Source organism: Vipera ursinii (assembly GCF_947247035.1).
Source record: "Vipera ursinii genome assembly, chromosome: 3".
Lineage (NCBI taxonomy): Eukaryota > Metazoa > Chordata > Lepidosauria > Squamata > Viperidae > Vipera > Vipera ursinii.
This window is the reverse complement of record NC_139516.1, coordinates 817,337-837,500: the sequence shown is the minus strand read 5'-3', so window position 1 is coordinate 837,500 and position 20,164 is coordinate 817,337. Positions and strand designations below refer to the sequence as shown.

Below are 20,164 nucleotides of genomic sequence, written 5' to 3'. Positions count from 1 at the left end.
CCCCAGCTGCGTTCCTGTTTGAGCTTACTCCCTTTTCAAGAATAAAGAAGTGACTTTCCCTGCATACTCTGAGCGTGGTTCTTGAGTGGGAGATCAATGCCCCAGGCTGGTGTGGGAAACAAAGAGCGACCCAGGATATCCATTGCTCTTGCCTGGAGCCAGAGCGTGGTGGTTCCAGGTTTCTAGTTGCCAGGTACACACAGGCTCCAGCGAGGCAGTTTCCCTTCTGCTCAATCCTTCTGGGTTCCCCTTTGGCACCTCTGGAGCAGGACTTTGATCCGGAGATATAAGCTCCTTCGCACCATTAAATTGCAGCAAAGTGAAAGAAGCTATCAGGAAAGAATTCCAGCTATGTACCAGATGAAGCCCCATTTATAATCAAATCGCATCCTTGCTCCCCTTTCTCCCCCACTGCCCAATACAGGTGCTTCTGAGGGGAAGAGCGTTTCCACCTGTCTCTTCTTTCAGGGATGGATGGATCTGGGGTCAGGCTGTTTGCTGCCGACAGTGTGGAAACCTGTTCTCGTGTCCATTGCATCCCCACAAGTGTTGGCCTTGCAGGTCTGCTGTGTCCCTCCCTCCAGAGCTTGCATGCTGCCAAGGAGACCCCCTCTGAGGCTGAAGGGAGGGGTCCCTCCCGTAGCCCCTCATCCGTGGCAATGTGGCACTGGAGGGCAGAGGCAGTCCAGCAACAGCAGATCCCGCTTCCCAGCCAGATTCGGAAGACGGTGCATCTGAGGCAGACTTTCCCTCACCTGGCACAGATCCACCAGGTCCATGGTGTGGAACAAGGTGGAACAAAATGTTCTTCACCAGGTTGCGATGCAAACTGTGCTATTTGCGTACCTACATCTGACATCAAGAAACTAACATGGAAGCCAAGATTTACATTGCAGACTTGGAATGCATGTTCTACTCTGAGTCACAGCAGTGTTTTTCAACCCTGGCAGCTTTAAGGTTCTGGCTGAGGAATTCTGAGAGTTGAAGTCCACTCATTTTAAAACTGCTAAGCTTGGGACACTCTGGCTTTAAGAAGATCATGGAAAGGGGCACCAATGATTGTCGTCCCCAGGGTGGAAGTAAAACCGGACTGGCATCTAATGCACCTTTTATAACATCTCAGAAGCAAAAGTATTTCTTTTTCAAGTCTTTGCCACTTTTTAGGTCTTTTCTGACGTACAATTACCATCTAAAGCATTAAAAAAATCCTAAAGAAAGCAAACATTTTTCAGTCACACATAATTTAAAAAGGCCTTAGCAGGATATCTCCCATTGACGTGGAAAGTACCTGGTTATATCCAGTTCCTCCAGTCTGGTACTTCCTGACACCCATAATTCCCAGCCAGCACGAAGTTGTGGCTGAGAACGTTGTGCCTGATGGTGCCGAGATCCTGCAGAGACCAAGTGGGGTTCCACCTTGGGTGGGAAAATGAAGAAGAAAGGAGTCCTCCACCTCTTGCTTAGGCTTGGTTGAAGGAGCTTGGTGGCCTTCTCGTTGTGTCTTCATATAGAAGAAGAAGCCCCCAGATGTCCCCGCCAGTGAGTCCTTGCCTACCTTCTGCCTGCTCTTCCTCTTTTTGAGGTCCATGTCCACGAGGGAGCGAAGAGAGGTTCATCTCTTGCCCCTCCCCAAAGCAGAAGCTCCCGCCCCTTCGCCTTTCAGCTTGGAGAACCTGTGAGCTCTTCCACTTCCTCCCAGCCTCTCCTTTTCTAGTATCCTCTGGAAAGGGGACCCTGCCCAACCCCCACAGCCCAGGACTCTTGAGCCAGGCCAGTCCGCTTTGGACGTTACAGTCCAGGGGGCTCAGCCCAACCCCAACCTCACCCCACCATTCCAGCCTGACCATTGCAATGTGCACACAGTTCAATCATTGCTCAAGGTTGTTGCATTCCTAGAAACTACCGCTGTGTCCTTCCTCCTTCTTGGGTTGGCTCTCCTGTCCAGAGGAAGCCCTGCATTGTGAAAGTCCCACAAAGTCCTGCGGTTAAACTGCTGGCATGCCCTTTTCTCCAGCTTTATATGCTCCCTCTGCCTTGGGCAAGAGACCTTCTTCTTCCTGAGAGACCATGTGGGCCTGGCTCCTTCTCGTGGCGGTGCTCCTCTCCTTCTCTGCTGGCCTCCATGCAGCTGAGGAAGGGGATGGTGGTCCACAGAGGGAGGCTCCTCTGAACAGTGAGTAGACCCTCAGCCAACCCCTGGTGGGAAACGGACCTGAGAAGCCGGTTTGGCTGGGCTGGGACTCCTTTCTGCTCTGGGGTGGGTTTCAGGCAACACCTCCCCTTCCCTTACTTCTCCTCCACAATAGCCTAGGAATCCATGGCTCCTCCATCATCCCAGAAAGCTCCCTTCCAGCCCAGGGGCGACTGTCTTTGACTGAAGCCTGCTCCACCTCTGTGGAAGAACCGTCCTCCTCCAGGAGACATAATGGCGGAGTTGGGAGGGACCTTAGGGGTCTTCTAGTCCAATCCCCTGCTCAAGCAGGAGACCCTACAGACTGAAGTAGACTCTCAGCCAACCCCTGGTGGGAAATGGACCTGAGAAGCCGGTTTGGCTGGGCTGGGACTCCTTTCTGCTCTGGGGTGGGTTTCAGCCAACATCCCCCTTCCCTTACCTCTCCTCCACAATGACCTAGGAGTCCTCCAGAAAGCTCCCTCCCAGCTCTGGGGTGGGTTTCAGGCTCTGGTGCCTTTCCTTTCCTGCAGGGGCCTCCCACCCCTCCCAAGGCAGGAAGCAGGCGGTCAGCTTGGCCCCTTGGCCTGCTGCGAGGGAGACCCTCTCCTTCCCAGGGCCTGTTTTCCAGCTGGCACACCTTGCAGGACCTGGCCGCGGCTGCTGCTTCTCCACAGACCCTCTGGCTGGGTTGCAGTGTGCTCTTAAGCCTTTGGGGCAGGGGGAGATTTGCATCCATGACTTTCAAGAGGGACCAGCTTCTGCTGGTGTGGATGAGGACTTTTTCCAGGCACTTCCTGGGGTGGCTTCTGTCCTCTGGGGATGCTCTTTCTTGTTCCCCTCATGGGCAAACCCAGAGGCCACGGTGGTGTGACCTACTGGCAATTTATCCACCCATTTCCCCACCTTTAGTAAACATCCCACTGAGGGATTCATTTACTTTGTAAACGTTTCTGCCATTTGTCAATCACCTGCAATGATTTGTTCCATTTCCCCAGCCAAACGAAAATACTTTGATTTTTGATATCCTTTCCTTCTGTTCTGCCCTTCCATTCCTCTAACCTCAGCTGTGAAGGCAACTTCGCCTTCAAGCAAAGAATTCAGATGGCGGGGGGGTGGATTCTCAGGATCACAAACACACATACTAGAATTGTCGGCGTCCCCTTGCTCCAGAGCTGGTGAAGGAGTCTTTGCAGCACTCACGCCTCTCCTTTCAGACACCGGTTCCACGGGGGCCACACCTGGAATCCTGCATCCAGTTTTGGTCACCACATTACAAAAAAAGATGTGGAGACTTTGGAAAACATGCAAAGAAGAGCCACTAAGATGATCAAAAGCCTGGAGACTAAAACACACCAAGAATGGCTGCAGGACTTGGGTCTGGCTAGTCTAAAGAAAAGAAGAAATAGGAGAGACATGATAGCAGCATTCTGGTATTTCAGGGGCTGCTACAAAGAGGAGGGGGTCACATTATTCTCCAAAGCACCAGAGGGAAGGATGAGAAACAATGGGTGGAAACTAATAAAAGAGAGAAGCAAACCTAACATTGTCCTAACAGTGAGGACAATTAACCAGTGGAACAGAAGTTGCCTTCAAAAGTTGTGGGTGCTCCATCCCTGGAGGTTTTTAAGAGGAAACTGGACAGTCACTTGTCTGAAATGGTATTGTTGCAGAATTAAGAGACTCAGACCTCGGAATCAAAAGAAGTTTGTTTTATTTTGCGCGCAAAAGGTTCAGATTAGAAAGCAAAGGCAATGTCTGAACAACTTTCCAGGAAACAAGCAGGTACATTTATAGTCTTCAAAAGTCACAGAACACGGAAATGTAAATTATTAATTCTGATTGGTTACATAAATTACAGGCCCCCTTCTAGCTCATTTCTAGCCCCCCTTTGCATTGCTAAATTGTTTTGCAAACTTGTCTCTTTCCTAGCATCTAGGTTTCCTGTACCATGTATGTGGTTAGCTACAAGTGAGACATATGTGGTTAGCTGAAACTGAACTGTGTGCTAGCTTATTAGATGTGACCCACAGGTGAACTTGTGGTTTGACATTTTCCATTTCCTTGTTCTTCTTCTAACTAATACACACATTATTCTCTATGCCTCATTGTTGTGTCCTACCTCACATTTATGACATACAGCATCCATATGTATTATTTATATTTTTCCTTATGGCCTGCCTCATTCCCCCCTGTTGAGACTCAATTTCCATTTGGACAAGGAGTCTCACCTTCCATGATATTCCTTTATTTCAGCAAGCAATTCCAGTTTCCCAGTATATTAGGATAGGTGAACAGTATAGCAGACCAACACTTGAACTGACACTTATCAAGATAGAGATAAATAGCGACAAGCAAAGAGAGAAAGAAGTATTCCATGAGTTAGACTTCATCCTCCTCAGGCACTCTCTCTAAGCCCCACGGTCCAAACCGCACATATCCTGATCCCTTCTTTCCCTTGGAATCCCAGGTGTGTATCCATTCTCCAAAAATCCCTCGAGCATAATCAGTTCCTTTTCAATCCTTATCTCTTTCATTGATCTCACAGCCAATTGCCTCATTAAGGGAATTACACACGGGATGAAGGCTAACCCCGCTACTCCACGGAGCAATAGGAACAGCACTTGCTTGACCCATGCGGTTCCTGGTAACCATGAGAACCATTGGTCAGTGCCCTGGAGTCTCTGGCTAATCTTGGACGCTCTGTCTTGCAGATCCTTTGCCACTTCTCTGACCATTCCTGATTTATTCATGTAAAAGCAGCATTCTTCTCCTAAAAAGAGACACAAGCCACCTTTTTCAGCTGTCAGGAGGTCTAGGGCCCGCCTGTTCTGCAAGACTACTGCTGCCAAGGAATCTATTTGGTCTTGTACTTCGACCAAGGTCCCAGCAATCTGTGTTAGACTTTGTTGAAATTCCTCAGAAAGCTGTTTAAACTCGGTTGTAGAATGGGCTAAGCCTCCCACACCTGTTCCAACTGCAGTGCCTATTCCTCAGATAGGTAACAAGGGTATCACTAGAGGTACTCTTTTTTGCACATGTCCTATGAGAGGAACAGGGAGGGCTTGTTCCCCATTAACAACACCCATCTTTGGGAAGAGGTGTACCAGAGTACAAGTTCCAGTCTAAGTAGTAGGCAAACATACATACACATTTTCTCCACACAAGAAAAAGACTCCATCCAAAGTTCTCCATCCAAACACACTGCCATACTCATGGAAAAGGCATGAAATCTATGATTATACTCATTGCTCCAAACCTGGTTTTAGTCTAGGAATAACACGCTTAGGTTTAGGAGCTGGGGTTGGCCTGGGGTGCACTCCCCACTGGGAAATAAGACCAGGAGTGGGTTTGCTCCGGTCCCTCTTTGCCGAGTATCTCCAGTGGACCCAAAGCCTGGGCTTTACTTGTCCCTTCAGGTTCTTCAACAGCCCCTGAGGCTTCCTCTAGGGTGAAAGGAACTGTCTGACCATTCTCACAACATTTGGGACTACCATCCATGGCTTTCTTACCCAATAGGCCACTTGTAAATAGTATCCATAGCCATAGGAGATTCATGGTTGACAACCTGAAATAGGTCAATGTCTTTTTCTGTTATTTCTATTCCACACTCACAGTCACAACAAGGGGAATAATTACAATTACAAGGTTACCACGCCCGGAGGATGGAGGGGATTAGGTGGAATTTGGGAAAGGACAATATCAGTATTGGATGAATCACAAAGCCTAGTCTTATTTGCTAAATTTAGTATCCACAATCCCAAGACTCCCAACAGACTCCAAAGAACCCACTCCCAGGGTGTTTCAAACATAAGTGTCCACAGAAGATACACACTTTCCTTGGTCACACTTAGTGATTTTAGGTGCAACACTTGTTACTTTGGGTGTGGGGTGATTCCAGAAGAAAAGGTTTCCAATGCAGCAGGTTACAATCAAAATAATTAAGATCACTAATGCCAGACACATTACACCTATGACTATATATTGTCGGACTACCATTTCTCGAGATAGGTCCAACCTACACCACACAAACCATCCCTAACACATTAACAATTGTTTTTCTCCTTCTTGTTTTCAGCCGTACGTAGAGGGTCAGCTTCCGGAGTGACACCAGTAGGGCCTCTTCTGCCCCGTATGTTGCCTGCCCATTGCCGGTAGGGCAGTTATAGGGGGGCGCTTCTTCAAGTGTAGCACTAGAGGACGGGTCTCGTCCTGCTCTGCCTCCCAACAGTCATCAGCTGCGGGCTTAACTCCAGTGAATCCAAGACTTGGATTCTAACACTTTTACTTCTAGGGGAGAACACATGACCACAATATACGGGCCTTTCCATCTAGGTTTCAAGTTTTCCCCTTTCCAGTGTTTTACCCATGCTTTGTCTCCCACTTGGATATTATGACTGGGAGTACTCAGAAATGGTGGGCTTAGGGACACACAATAGTGTTGGATTTCTTGTATTTGCTTATTTAACTCTCCCACCATTTGACTCACCCATGAAGTCCCTATTTGACTTAAGTTCCCTACATGATTTTTCAAATTAGTACTCATGAGGGGGAGGTCTTCCAAACATCATTTCATAAGGATATAGCCTAATTCCCTTTTGAAGGGTGCATCTCACAGACCAAAGTGCTAGTGGCAATGCATCCACCCATTTAAGGCAAGTTTCAAGGCACACCTTAGTCACCTTTTCCTCTATTCTGCCTTGAGTAAGATTCTAGCCACTTCTCATGCATGCTTTGTCTTGGTAAGGAAACATTCAGGCCACCCAGTATAATTACACACCATAACTAGCATTGCTTTATATAGTCCACATTTTGGCATTTCTGTAAAATCAACAACTAAAGAATCCATGGGGTGATATCCCTTAGGCTGGCTTCCTGGCGGAAGAGTAGGTCCTTGTTTTAGATTAACCTGGGCACAGGTATTACATCTCTTGGTTGCATGGGCACACAGCAAGTGAAGGCGATTAATGTACACAATACGACGGAGGGCTTCAGTTAGTGCACTCTTCCCCATGTAAGTAGTTAGCTGAGCTTCTTTTACTACTGGCCAGGTTAAATTCTCAGGGACAAAAATCCTTCCATCTGGGAGCATGTACCACTCTCCCTGTTTGTGTCCTTGCAAGTCTACACATTCCTCAGCTTTGGAATATTTAGGGCTCAGTCCTCTTGGCATTTCTAATGCTATACAAGCTGTCATGTCCGGGTAGGGTTGGCTATCTCGAGTTGCTGATAACCTTGCTTCTTTGTCAGCTGCTGTATTTCCTCGGGCTACATCATCTTGTCCCTTTTGATGTCCTTTACAGTGCATGACGCTACTCTTTTAGGTCCCCGCACAGCTTTGATGAGTCTTTCAATCAAAAGAGGATGTTTAATTTCTCTTCCTGCTCCTGTCAAGAGTCCTCTCTCTCTATAGAGTGCAGCATGTACATGTAATGTGAGGAATGCATATTCAGAATCTGTCCAAAGTCAATTTATTAGCTTCCTCTATCAGGAGAGCTGTGGCTGCCAGAATTTTTAGACATTGTGGCCACCCTTTTGAAACTGCATCAAGTTGTGTTGACAAATAAGCTATGGGCTGTTGCCAACTTCCCTTTTCTTGAGTCAGGACTCCAATAGCCACATTACTCTTTGAGTCCACATACAAATTAAAAGGTTTCTCCAGATTGGGAAGTCCTGTGACAGGAGCTTGAGATAAAGCTGATTTTTAAAAACAAAAGGCTCCTTTTCTCCCCCCTTTGTGGACTCATAGAGTAGTTTGGCTAGCAGGGCAAAATTCAGTATGCAATGGGGCGAGGGTAGCTTCTCTGTCGAAGGCGAACAGGCACTACTAGAGGCTTCACTTGGATGACTAATGGTACATGGTGGGCTGCAAAGCCTGGCATGTTATCTTCTGCCCATAACTGAGGCACTCCAAAGTCCTGCCAGTTATCAGATATTGGAGTCTCGTGGGCCACCATGATTCGCCACATTTCATCTGGAGGGTGTTTCATTACAAGTGCCATTCTGTCTTCTTCAAATGACAATGTCTCTCCCATTTTTCATAGCAGGTCTCACCCCAGCAAAGGAATGGGACACTCAGGCATATATAAGAATTGATGTTCAATGTCCCATCCATTTAGGGAACATATCAGGGGCTTCAAAAAAGAATGACGATGAACGGAGCCATCAACTCCTTGTACATTTATGACATCAGTAGAAAAGGGAGCCAATAACTTAGTAACTGCAGATCTAGATGCCCCTGTATCTACTAGAAAGGTCACATTATTGTCCCCTATCTTCATTCGGACCAAGGGTTCAGGGGGGGGGGGCTTGACTTAACTCTGGTCCCCTTCAGTTTTCAGTCCATTGTTCAGCTGCTGCCAACCCTATGGCCTCAACTTTTTCTTGAAATTGGCCTCAGCCTCTATTTTCTCTTTTTTCCTTTTCTTTTCCCCACTTCTGGGTAAAGAACCTCTTCCTGTAGCCATTCCTTTGTCTGTATTCACAAACAAATTGCTTAGTAAAGAGCAACAAAGGAATCCTCACCAAACTCTGGTTGAGTTTGTTTGCACATAAATCTTCACTCAAAACAATATACAGTAACTCATTTATAATCCCAAACTTTTTCTCAACTTCTTCGTTTTAAACAAGGGTTGAATTACAATTCCTTCAATTCTCTTAGGTATTGTTTTCTATCAGTGTGTCCCACACACAGGCATAAAAACATTAAAAAAATAAAAATAAAATGACAACAAAACGCAACTCCAGCAAAATAAATAAAATAAACAAGATTAATAAGATATTGTGAGTTACTGAAATAGTTTTGTATCAAACTGTAATATCAACTCTTCGCTCTTAATATAAATTTAGTCAAATTCCAATTTAATCAGATTCCATTCAGATGGAAACAAATTTCCATTAAGTAGGTTAAAACATTAAATTTCACATCCATCCCAGCTTCCTCAAACCAGAATTCTAAACCGAAAAAAATAGTTTAAAAGATTAGACCCCCCTTTTCCTTTCTGTCTCTCTCGCTCTTAAAGCAACACAACCAGCAAAGGTGAGAAGACAGAAAAAGAAGAATTACAGAAAAATCTCACCACTAACAAAATAGTTTTCTCTTCTTCACATGTATTTCCATGAATTCTCTCACACATCTTCCATGAGACTTTTCATACAAATGCTTATATTGCTTTTTCATTTCACTTTTTAATAAACAAACAAAAGAAATTCTGCAGTTTACTGCTTCTTTCACAGTCTGTGGTGGGGGACAAACTCTCTCTCACACACACAGAGGATTATCATATCCATACATTCATTTCCATTCAAACTGCTTGCATAAACAATTTCACATACAGATATTTCATTTCATACTTTCTTCTGACAAATCAATAACTAATATAATTACAAGGAGCTGTTCAGAAGCCAATGAGCTCCCTTGTTTGTTGGTTGTTTTTTTAATAAGGCCTTTTTATTAATTATTATTATTAGACACAACACAGACACTTAATTATTATTATTAGACACAACACAAACACACAAACACTGCCTCCACACTCCTCTAACAAAAATGGACTATATACTGCCTGGGATCCATCAGGCACATAAATTTCTTTTATTAACCTATATGTTTAGTGCTTGACATAGCCAATTTTTAAAACTTCCATATTTTGAGCAAAATGCACTAGTGCTTTTAATAGGATTTCTTGGTGAGTTCCTTGGGCTCCTATCCCTTGAACTTGATTAGTGTTATTATCAACATCTGCGGGTTGAACTGGACTCACCACTGGCTGCTGGACTGGAACCACTGGTGGTGGGACTTGAGGCACAGGGTGATACACAGGGACATGGGGGAGGGGCGCATCTTCTCCATAGGGATCAGTTTTTGAAACAGGTATGGTTTCAATCTGACCCTTTTTTTTCCCTTGACATCTAGGATTTCTATTCATTCGTGCCACACAGACCCGCAGGAATTCTACTCAGCATTTGTGGAGCCATTCAGGATTCTCCTTTACTACTATTTGCCACTATTGATATTGATCTGGGTGACCATAATCTCCACTAAATCCTTTCTTGAAATTCTTCAGCATACATTGAAGAGGTGTCCGAGGGACACTTCCTCTACCACCCATTTTCTAAGACACTGCCACTGACCTGTGGTGCCGGACGTTCCAACGGTCACCAACAGGAACTGCAATGGCTTAACCACCCACACAACACTATCTCTAGGGTCACATTAGGACGCGCTGATCCTGGACCCAGGGGGGTGATCAGGCCCCCTCTTCCACTCTTAGTGGGTCTATAGTCCCTAGGTTTTACAACGAATGGGACTATTTCATCCACTTTTTTTTTTAAACGAGTGGGACTACCCTTTTTTCAATATACTTGCCTGCAGGCGTCTTCTCCCTCAGACGTCAAGTTCTGGTTGTGGATGACTTATTTTGATTCCGTGCGGGTTCTTGGATCGGTCGGGTGTCCACCAGGCGCCCCCACAGAGTCCTCCACCTCCTTTCGGAGAAATCGTCCGTGCCGGCTAAAGGAAGACAGGACGACCCCGGCTGGGCCCCAGGTGGTCCGTGCCGTCCTCAGCGAAATATCGCTCCAAGTCCCATCTCTGGGTGCCAGAAAATGTTGCAGAATTAAGAGACTCAGACCTCGGAATCAAAAGAAGTTTGTTTTATTTTGCGCGCAAAAGGTTCAGATTAGAAAGCAAAGGCAATGTCTGAACAACTTTCCAGGAAACAAGCAGGTACATTTATAGTCTTCAAAAGTCACAGAACACGGAAATGTAAATTATTAATTCTGATTGGTTACATAAATTACAGGCCCCCTTCTAGCTCATTTCTAGCCCCCCTTTGCATTGCTAAATTGTTTTGCAAACTTGTCTCTTTCCTAGCATCTAGGTTTCCTGTACCATGTATGTGGTTAGCTACAAGTGAGACATATGTGGTTAGCTGAAACTGAACTGTGTGCTAGCTTATTAGATGTGACCCACAGGTGAACTTGTGGTTTGACATTTTCCATTTCCTTGTTCTTCTTCTAACTAATACACACATTATTCTCTATGCCTCATTGTTGTGTCCTACCTCACATTTATGACATACAGCATCCATATGTATTATTTATATTTTTCCTTATGGCCTGCCTCAGTATAGGTTCTCCTGCTTGAGCAGGGGGCTGGACTAGAAGAACTCCAAGGTCCCTTCCAGCTCTGCTCTATTCTATTCTATTCTATTCTATTCTATTCTATTCTATTCTATTCTATTCTATTCTATTCTATTCTATTCTATTCTATTCTATTCTATTCTATTCTACTCTATTCTATTCATCTTGCCTGCATTATTTTTTTATAAACAAGTCAAGTTGGTGAACATATCTAATCCTCCTTCCTCCTATTTTTTTTCTCCCAATTTTGGCAAAACTGACCTCCCCACCCCCACCCCCTTCAACCCCTCTGGGACCTTCAGGTTTCTGCCAGTTGCCTCCAGATCGTCAAAAATGCAGCGATGAGTCCTCCATCCGAATCTTCTATAACTCCCAGGCGGGTGTCTGTGAAAAGTTTGTCCATCAAGGCTGCAAGGGCAACAAAAACAACTTTGCAACACAGCTAGAATGCCTGCAGGCCTGTTCCAGCCGTGGTGAGCAAGCCCAGGGTGGGGGAGATGGCTGAGCTGGGGTGGGGGGATTGGGGCTCTTGGAACATTTTACAGACTCCTCTGCATGTCAAAGCTCTCTCTGAAGAGAGAACAGAACAGAACAGAACAGAACAGAACAGAGCGGAATATAGAATAGAAAATAGAAAATAGAAAATAGAAAATAGAAAATAGAAAATAGAAAATAGAAAATAGAAAATAGAATAGAATAGAATAGAATAGAATAGAATAGAATAGAATAGAATAGAATAGAATAGAATAGAATAGAATAGAATAGAATAGAATAGAATAGAATAGAATAGAATGGAATGGAATGGAATGGAATGGAATGGAATGGAATGGAATGGAATGGAATGGAATGGAACGGAACGGAACGGAACGGAACGGAACGGAACAGAATAGAAAATAGAAAATAGAAAATAGAAAATAGAAAATAGAAAATAGAAAATAGAAAATAGAAAATAGAAAATAGAAAATAGAAAATAGAAAATAGAAAATAGAAAATAGAAAATAGAAAATAGAAAATAGAAAATAGAAAATAGAAAATAGAATAGAATAGTTTATTGGCCAAGTGACAGACAAGCAATTTGTCTCTGGTCCATAAGCTCTCAGTTTGCATACAAACAACAAAGTGGTAGGTCAAGGATCATAAATCATAATCATTAATCATAAGATACATACAAGTGATAAATCATAGGATACCAGTAGGAGAAGGTAGTAGGAAAGAGGAGAAGATGAGAAAGATAATAGCAATACAGCCCTACTACATGGGTAAATATTTTTAGGCCTAAGGCACTTCTGTGGGAATCAGGTGTTCAGCAGAGTGATGGCGTGGGGTAATAAACTACTACTACTACTACTGCTACTACTACTACTACTACTACTACTACAAAAATAATCATGCACCATGGACAAAATAAAATCCCGAGGAAGGAAATGGCAAAAGGGAACCTTGAAAGGCTCTGGGGAAAATGTCACAGTTGAAGGGACTCCATTGTTAGGGCTCTTTGTGTAGCACAGCAATTAGTTAGCTAGTTAGGGGTCTTTCAGGTCAAGGTTTCCCCTGCCAGTCATGTTTAGCTATGGGGTGGTGCTCATCAATGTTTCTTAGCCGAGGGAGCCAGCGTTGTCCGAGGACAGTTCCATGATCACGTAGCCAGAATGACTATTCCCTGAGGTGCACGGAACACTGCTACCTTCCCACTGAAGTGGTACCTATTAATCTACTTGCATTTGCATGTTTTCAAACCCCTGGATGGGCAGGAGCTGGAGCAAGTAACAGGAGCTCACCCCATCTTGCAGTGCTTCGGTCTTGAACTGACAATCTTCTGGTTGACAAGGCCAACTTCTTAACTGCTGGGCTAAGTAATCCCAGAAGATGCTCCTTGTTGTTCTCTTGACCTCTCTGGGGTCCCATCTGCAAAAGCCCCTGAGTAAAAACAAGGAGCAAGGGTAGGGTTTCAGCCATGACTGGAAGTGGGCAATGAGCCAAGTCAAGGACTTAGAGAGGTCTAACTGTGAAATCTGCTCTACCCAGACACCTTATCTGGGTTTGAAGGTCTTACACCCTGTCCTGTTTACCTCCTAATTACCACCTCTACCACCTTTTTCCGTGCCTGCTTACTGTTTTGTACACATAAAAAGAAATGCAATCGCAGTGCAGCATAGGACTGAGAGCCACAAGCCCTCTACACAAACAGATTAATCTCTTGAAATCCTTTTCTCTCCAATCTTTTTGCTCTGCAAAAGTGGGAGAGTGGCAGAAAAAAATGAAGTGATTTCTGTATAGGCATTTCTTTGATTGCCTGATCCTTTCCCACATTGCATTGCTTTTGATGTGTAGAACAGCAAACAGCTTGCTCTCTTGAAATCCCTCTCCAATCTTTTTGTCTGAGAGCAGAGGGGGAAGCATTGTCCTCATTTCAAATGGTCCCTGAATGAGTAATTGGTAAGCAAGGATTATTGTACTAATATTGTTCTGAAAGGCATGGTGGCCTAGCGGTAAAGACACTTGCCTCTCACTCTGAAGGCTGAGAGTTCAATCCTAGGTAGGGGCAGATGTTTCTCTCCTACGGCACAGAGGAAAAATATCTGCTGCAAACACCACATGGCATCAGGAAGGCCATCCGGCCAGTAAACATTCAGATCCATTCCATTGCTCCGACTATATCCCAAATTACAAGATTGCAGCATCCTAAAAAGGGAGAGCTTTTTTAAAATTGTACTAATATTGTACTTGTGCTGTGCTGTGCCAATTCTAAGATATTTGTAAGGGTCCACCTCAGCTAACCACCCAAGTAAGGTGAACTCTTGAAACAGGCATCGTCTCAAAAGGAAACTTTTATTAGGAGTCGGGGACAGTAGGGAAGTCCAGGCGAGGTCTGGGGAAAATCTCTGGTATAATTGAACCAGCAATATTCCCCCTCCCACCAAAGTCATAATGTCCTTTTGAAATCTAGGCAATCCACAGGTGGCACGATATTTGGGTAACTGGCACAGTTGGCGCGCATCTCAAGGTCTTCTCCAGTTTTGTTGCTCCGTCAACGTCTCCCTGATAAGGGAGGCACATTCCTATCTCGAGGGATAGAGGTGGGAGAAGGAAAGTAGAAAGCAAAAGTTATCCCAGGCGAAAGGAAATATCCCCCCTCCCGCCAGCAGAATGGCAGGCCCCAAAACAAAAGCACAAGAGTATATACAGTAGGCAAGGAAGACAGTAAGGATTTGGGGACCTGACAATATTAGTGCAAGCTGCAGGTTTTGAGATATAACCGACGAATCTGGCCTTCCCACCATGTGCCGAATTAATGGCTGATTATTGGCCAGCAACATTTCCAGAGAACTGGGGTGGGGGGGTGGAATTCACTTCAACAAACAACAAAGGCTCAGAATCTTCTTCCTCCCCCCCCCACCAGATATCTGCCAATTGCCAAGTGATTCTGGCTTTGGTGATACCTTTCAGTTCCGCTTCTTCTACAACGACGTCTCCGAGATGTGCGAGAGTTTCCTCTACAAAGGCAGCAGAGGAAATGCCAACAACTTTTGGGATAAGGAAACCTGCATCCAGTTCTGTGCACCAGAAGGTAAGATTGGATTGGATTGGATTGGATTGGATTGGATTGGATTGGATTGGATTGGATTGGATTGGATTGGATTGGATTGGGTTGGATTGGATTGGATTGGATTGGATTGGGTTGGATTGGATTGGATTGGATTAGGTTAGGTTAGGTTGGGTTGGGTTGGGTTGGGTTGGGTTGGGTTGGGTTGGGTTAGGTTAGATTAGATTAGATTAGATTAGATTAGATTAGATTAGATTAGATTAGATTAGATTAGATTAGATTAGATTAGATTACCTTTATTGTCATTTTTTCCTGTGGGCACAATGGCGCACATTAAAAATGAAATTTAGTCACTTGCTCTCAAAGTGTGCACATACATAACACCACATTTAAAAACATACTATACACAACATATGTCTAGACCTACATAAAAATATGATTCACTGTCCATCATGAATACATAACAGAAGGAAGAAGCTTGAGAGTTCACTAGGTTGACACTGTATGGAACAAAGCTGGCGCTGAGTCTGGGTGTCCTGCTTCGGGTACCTGGAAGGGAACAAGGAAAACAGGTCGTGAAGAGGGTGTGTGGTGTCCCAGACCATCTTGCAGACAGAGCACAGTGGACTCCCCCCCCGCAAGGGGGCTTTCCCCCCAGCAAAAGCCAGAAAGGGACTTTAACTACCCTGATATCAACTGGGAGACAAACTCTGCACCAAGTGGAAGATCTAACAGATTCCTGACAAACCTAGCAGACAACTTTCTCTCCCAAAAAGTAGAGAAGGGAACTAGGGGATTAGCCATATTGGATTTAATTCTCACTAACAGAGATGAAATGATAGAAAGTGTCGAAGCCACAGGAACCTTGGGGGGAAGTGATCATGCAATATTAGAATTCAACATTCTGGAGGCACAAGCAATAGAACACAGCCAGACTAGAGTCTTGGACTTTGAAAGAGCTAATTTCAATAAACTTAGAGAGACCATGGGAAGAATTCCATGGATGAGAATCCTCAAGGGGAAAACAACTCAAGAAGCTTGGGAAATTTTGAAAAGTGAGATAATAAAGGCCCAGTCTAGCACAATACCAACAAAGAGGAAAAAATAACAGCTCTCAAAAGAAACCAGCCTGGCTGCATAAAGAACTCTCTGATAAACTGAAAGATAAAAAGGACAAGTATAAGAATTGGAAAGAGGGGCACATAACTAAGGCAGAATATCAGCAAATAGCCCGTGCCTGAAAAGACGAAGTGAGGAAAGCTAAGGCTCAAAATGAACTAAGGCTTGCGACCAAAGTCAAAAATAACACAAAAAAGCTTCTTTTAACATGTAAAAAACAAGAAAAAAGTGAAGGAAATGATTGGTCCATTAGTGGGGGAAAGTGGCAAGAAGGTGACAAGCAACAGGGAGAAAGCAGAACTATTTAACTCGTTTTTTGCATCTGTCTTTACACAAAGGGAAAAAACAGTCCAACCTACCCAAACCAGTGCCATAAAAAACAGAATAGAAACGCAAGTTAAGATAGGTAAGTGAGCACCTGTCCAGCCTAGACGAGTTCAAATCACCAGGACCAGATGGATTACACCCCAAGGTTCTCAAGGAACTGGCAGACATGATCTCAGAACCACTGAACTATATTTTTCAAAGATCCTGGAGCACTGGGGAACTACCAGAGGACTGGAAGAGAGCTGATGTAGTTCCCATCTTCAAAAAAGGGGAAAAATGGATCCAGGAAATTACAGACCTATCAGCCTGACCTCAATACCTGGGAAGATTCTGGGAAAGATAATCAAACAACGAATCAGCGAGCACCTAGAGGCAAACAAAGTCATTATTAAAAGTCAATACGGGTTTGTCAAAAACAGATCATGCCAGACAAATCTTATTGCATTCTTTGACCAAGTGACAAAATTAATGGATCAGAGGAATGTTGTGGATATCATTTACTTGGACTTCAGTAAGGCATTTGATAAAGTAGATCACAACCTACTACTTAATAAGACAGAAAAATGTGGGTTAGACAGCATCACCACCAGATGGACCAGCCGTACTCAGCGTGGGGTCTGTTAAGGAATTTTGTTGTGCAGAGGTCTCCTTGTGCTACCAAAGAGTTGCACAGACAAGGAAGGGTACTGAGAGCAGTAAGAGTCACACAAGAGTACACTGAGTTGTAAAAGCAAAAAGTAGTTTACTTTAAGGTGGTGTAAAAACAAAAATGCACAGTCAAAAACAAACACTCCAGGTCATTCACAATAGTAACAGTCGAATAAGTAATCCAAAATACAAAGTCTTCTTACGATCCAGAGGTCAATACACAGTTCACAGTAACAGAGCAAAAACAGTAATAGTAGAGAGCAGTGAATTCAGAGAGAGAGAGAAGCTACGTTTCTAGCTCCCCTTTATGGCCATGAGAACACTTACACACCCATTGGCCAATTAACATCTTAAAGACATAACATCATGGTTAATATATTTTCAACCCAACATTGTAGGCTAACACCATATGCCTAACATTCTCCCCTTTGGGTAGAATAATATATAACTCTTACAATCTTATGCACATTCTTTCACAATTAGCATTGTGTTTCACAGCACTTTGTACCTTCGTAAAATGATCTGCAATATTTACATTGGAGTTTTTAAAGAAGAGATTAGACAGCCGATTGTCCAGAATGGTATAGAATCTCCTGCTTGAGCAAGGGGTTGGACTAGAAGACCTCCAAGGTCCCTTCCAACTCTGTTACCCTGTTATTCAGCTGTCCCTTTTTCCCGCAGCACCACGAAGACGGTGTCCCAAGGTCCACGGATACGGCATCTGCGTTACTCAATGCCGATCAAATGCCGATTGCAGAAAAGGATCGATCTGCTGCCCCACCGGCTGCGGCACCATCTGCCTAAGTGTAAAGGTACAACTCCTGGTTCGGGGGCGGGGGGGGGAGAACGCAGATCGAGGTTGTGGAATTGAGTGCCTGAGGCTTCACTTCTTTCAGGCTTACCAGCCCCCCCCCATTGCTGTCGGATGCTAGATGTGGGCCCCACCTTCTCCTGGGCACCAGGAGGGGCATTCAAGGCCTGTCCTGACTGTGGTGGTGGGGGGGGGGGGTTGACCTGGACCACAATAACAGGAGCCTGGAGGGGGGGTGAGGGGAAAACCCCTGATGGGAAGGGAAGAATCCCTAATGTGAAGCGGATGCCCCCCTCCGTGATGGAGGGGTCCTCCTGCCACTCGGTCAAGCTCAGGGCCAGTGAAACGGGAGGGGGGACCAGACTCTGCCCCTCCCTGCTGGGGGGGCGTCTCTGCTGCTTCCCCAAGGTGAGTGTCTCTCCTTTCCCTCAATAGGGCCGCTGATCCTTTCCCAGGGAGAAGGCCCCGGCCTCAGGGTGGCCTTCTTGGATCCGCCTCCAAGTGAAGACCTAGCTGTGCTGACAGTCTTCCTCCTCCTCACTTACTCACTCACTCTGCTCTCCTTATCCTCCTCCTCCCTCCTTCCCTCCCTCCCTCCTTGCTCCTCCTCCTTTCTCCTCTCCTCTGTCCATCCCTCACCCTTCCTCCTCCCTCCCTCTCTCCTTCCCTCATTGCTCTTCCTACTCCTCCTCTCTCCCTCCCTCCCTCCCTCCCTCCTCCGTCTGAGGGGTCTTTGCTCCTCTGCCTGTTCCTGCTCCCGGCTCATCTTCTTGCTCCCCCCTCTGACGGAGACGAGCCCCTCCCCAATAAAAGATCTTTTTCTCTCTCCCAAATCCCCTGCAGTGTTTCATTTTTGTAACCATCTCGACTTGGACTGACCATCTCGGTGGGGGGGAGGGGGGCAGCAGCCCCACTTTGCATCCCTCTTGAGGAAGCCTTGGCGCTCTTGCCAACAGCCTCCCTCACTGGAGGGTTTCAAGCAAAGGATGGCAGCCATTGCTGTGAGGGTCCCTGCCCTGGGCCGGGGCTGGAGTAGAAGACCTCCCGGTGCCCCACTCCCAACCCAAGGATTCTCTGACCATGTTCAGGGGGGTGAGAGACCTTGGGCTTTCCCCAGCTCGGCTCAGGGCACAATCGGAGAAGAGGGAGGGAGGGAGGGGGGTCCTCAGCCTCCCAGGCCACAGTTTCTCTGCCACAAACCCCCATGCAAATTGCAAGCTTTTGCCACATTTCCTTCTCACTTCCTCCCAAAAATACAAATTAGTGTGTGTGGGGGGGGGGATGCTACCTTCTAATGAACTTGTGGAAGAAGTGAGGCTAAGAGAGGATCTCCCAGAAATGTTGGCTGTCCATTTCCCCTTCCTCAAAATTACTGCATAACAGAATAACAGAGTTGGAAGGGACCTTGGAGGTCATCTAGTCCAACTCCCTGCTCAGGCAGGAAACCCTACACCATGGCCGTCCAGCCTCTTCTTAAAAACCTCCGGTGTTGGAGCATCCACAGCTTCTGGAGGCAGGCAGTTCCACTGGCTAATTGTTCTCACTGTCAGGAAATTCCTCCTTAGTTCTAGGTTGCTTCTCTCCTTGGTCAGTTTCCATCCGTTGCTTCTTCTCCTGCCCTTGGGCGCTTTGGACCCCCCCCTTCTCTGTGACAGCCCCTCAAATATTGGAAGACTGCTATCATGTCATGTTCTCCTCCTCCTTCCCCATTCCTCTTCCTTTTTTCTCCTCCTCCCTCCCCTCTTCTGCCTCCCTCCTCCCCCCTCCCCTCCAATCAACCACTGGAACAGACGTTGCCCCCAGAGGTTGTGGTTGCTTCATCACTGTAGGTCTTCAAGAGGAGACTGGACAACCGCTTGTCTGGAATGGTACAGGGCAGTGATGGCGAACCTTTCAGAGACCGAGTGCCCAAACTGCAACCCAAAACCCACTTATGTATCGTCAGGAGCTGGGTGGGCGTGGCCCAATGGGTGGGCGTGGCCCATTGAGTGGGTGTGGCCCATTGGGTGGGCATGGCTGCGATGGTAATGGCAGACTGGGTGGGACTAAAAAGTTCAATCAATCAATTCCAACTTTGCGAGATCTCTTTTATTCAGGTTGAAATTGATTGATTGATTGATTGATTGAGCCAGTTTTTGTGTTTGTTTGATTTTTGCACACAGCAGCGGAGGCCTAAAGCAAAAAGGTTTTATAAAACCCAACTAAAGGCCTAGGACTGGGATGACGGAGCATGTGCCCACAGAGAGGGCTCTGCATGCCACCTGTGGCACGCGTGCCATCATCATCATCATCATCATCATCATCATCATCATCATCATCATCATCATCATCATCATCATATAAAGTTGGGAGGGACCTTGGAGGTCATCTAGTCCAACCCCCTGCTCAGGCAGGAAACCCT

At 45.6% G+C, this 20,164-nt stretch overlaps 2 protein-coding genes across 2 annotated transcripts in view; both read left to right on the top strand.

Moving 5' to 3' along the window:
* Window positions 1–26, top strand: part of LOC310637716 (actinia tenebrosa protease inhibitors-like) — an 11,690-nt gene extending 11,664 nt beyond the window's left edge. Inside the window, exon 8 of the mRNA XM_083358217.1 lies at window positions 1–26. This exon is cut by the window's left edge and continues 111 nt beyond it. The gene's annotated coding sequence lies outside the window, so the exon portion shown is untranslated.
* A 2,041-nt stretch (window positions 27–2,067) lies between these two features.
* Window positions 2,068–18,590, top strand: LOC310637715 (chelonianin-like; the record flags this gene model as incomplete). The annotated part of the gene is made up of 5 exons (XM_083358216.1): window positions 2,068–2,173; window positions 11,617–11,787; window positions 14,715–14,882; window positions 17,634–17,764; window positions 18,199–18,590. The coding sequence occupies 5 exons, from the start codon at window positions 2,068–2,070 to the stop codon at window positions 18,205–18,207; spliced, it is 585 nt and encodes a 194-aa protein (XP_083214342.1). The 3' UTR covers window positions 18,208–18,590.
* Between the last annotated feature and the right edge of the window lie 1,574 nt (window positions 18,591–20,164).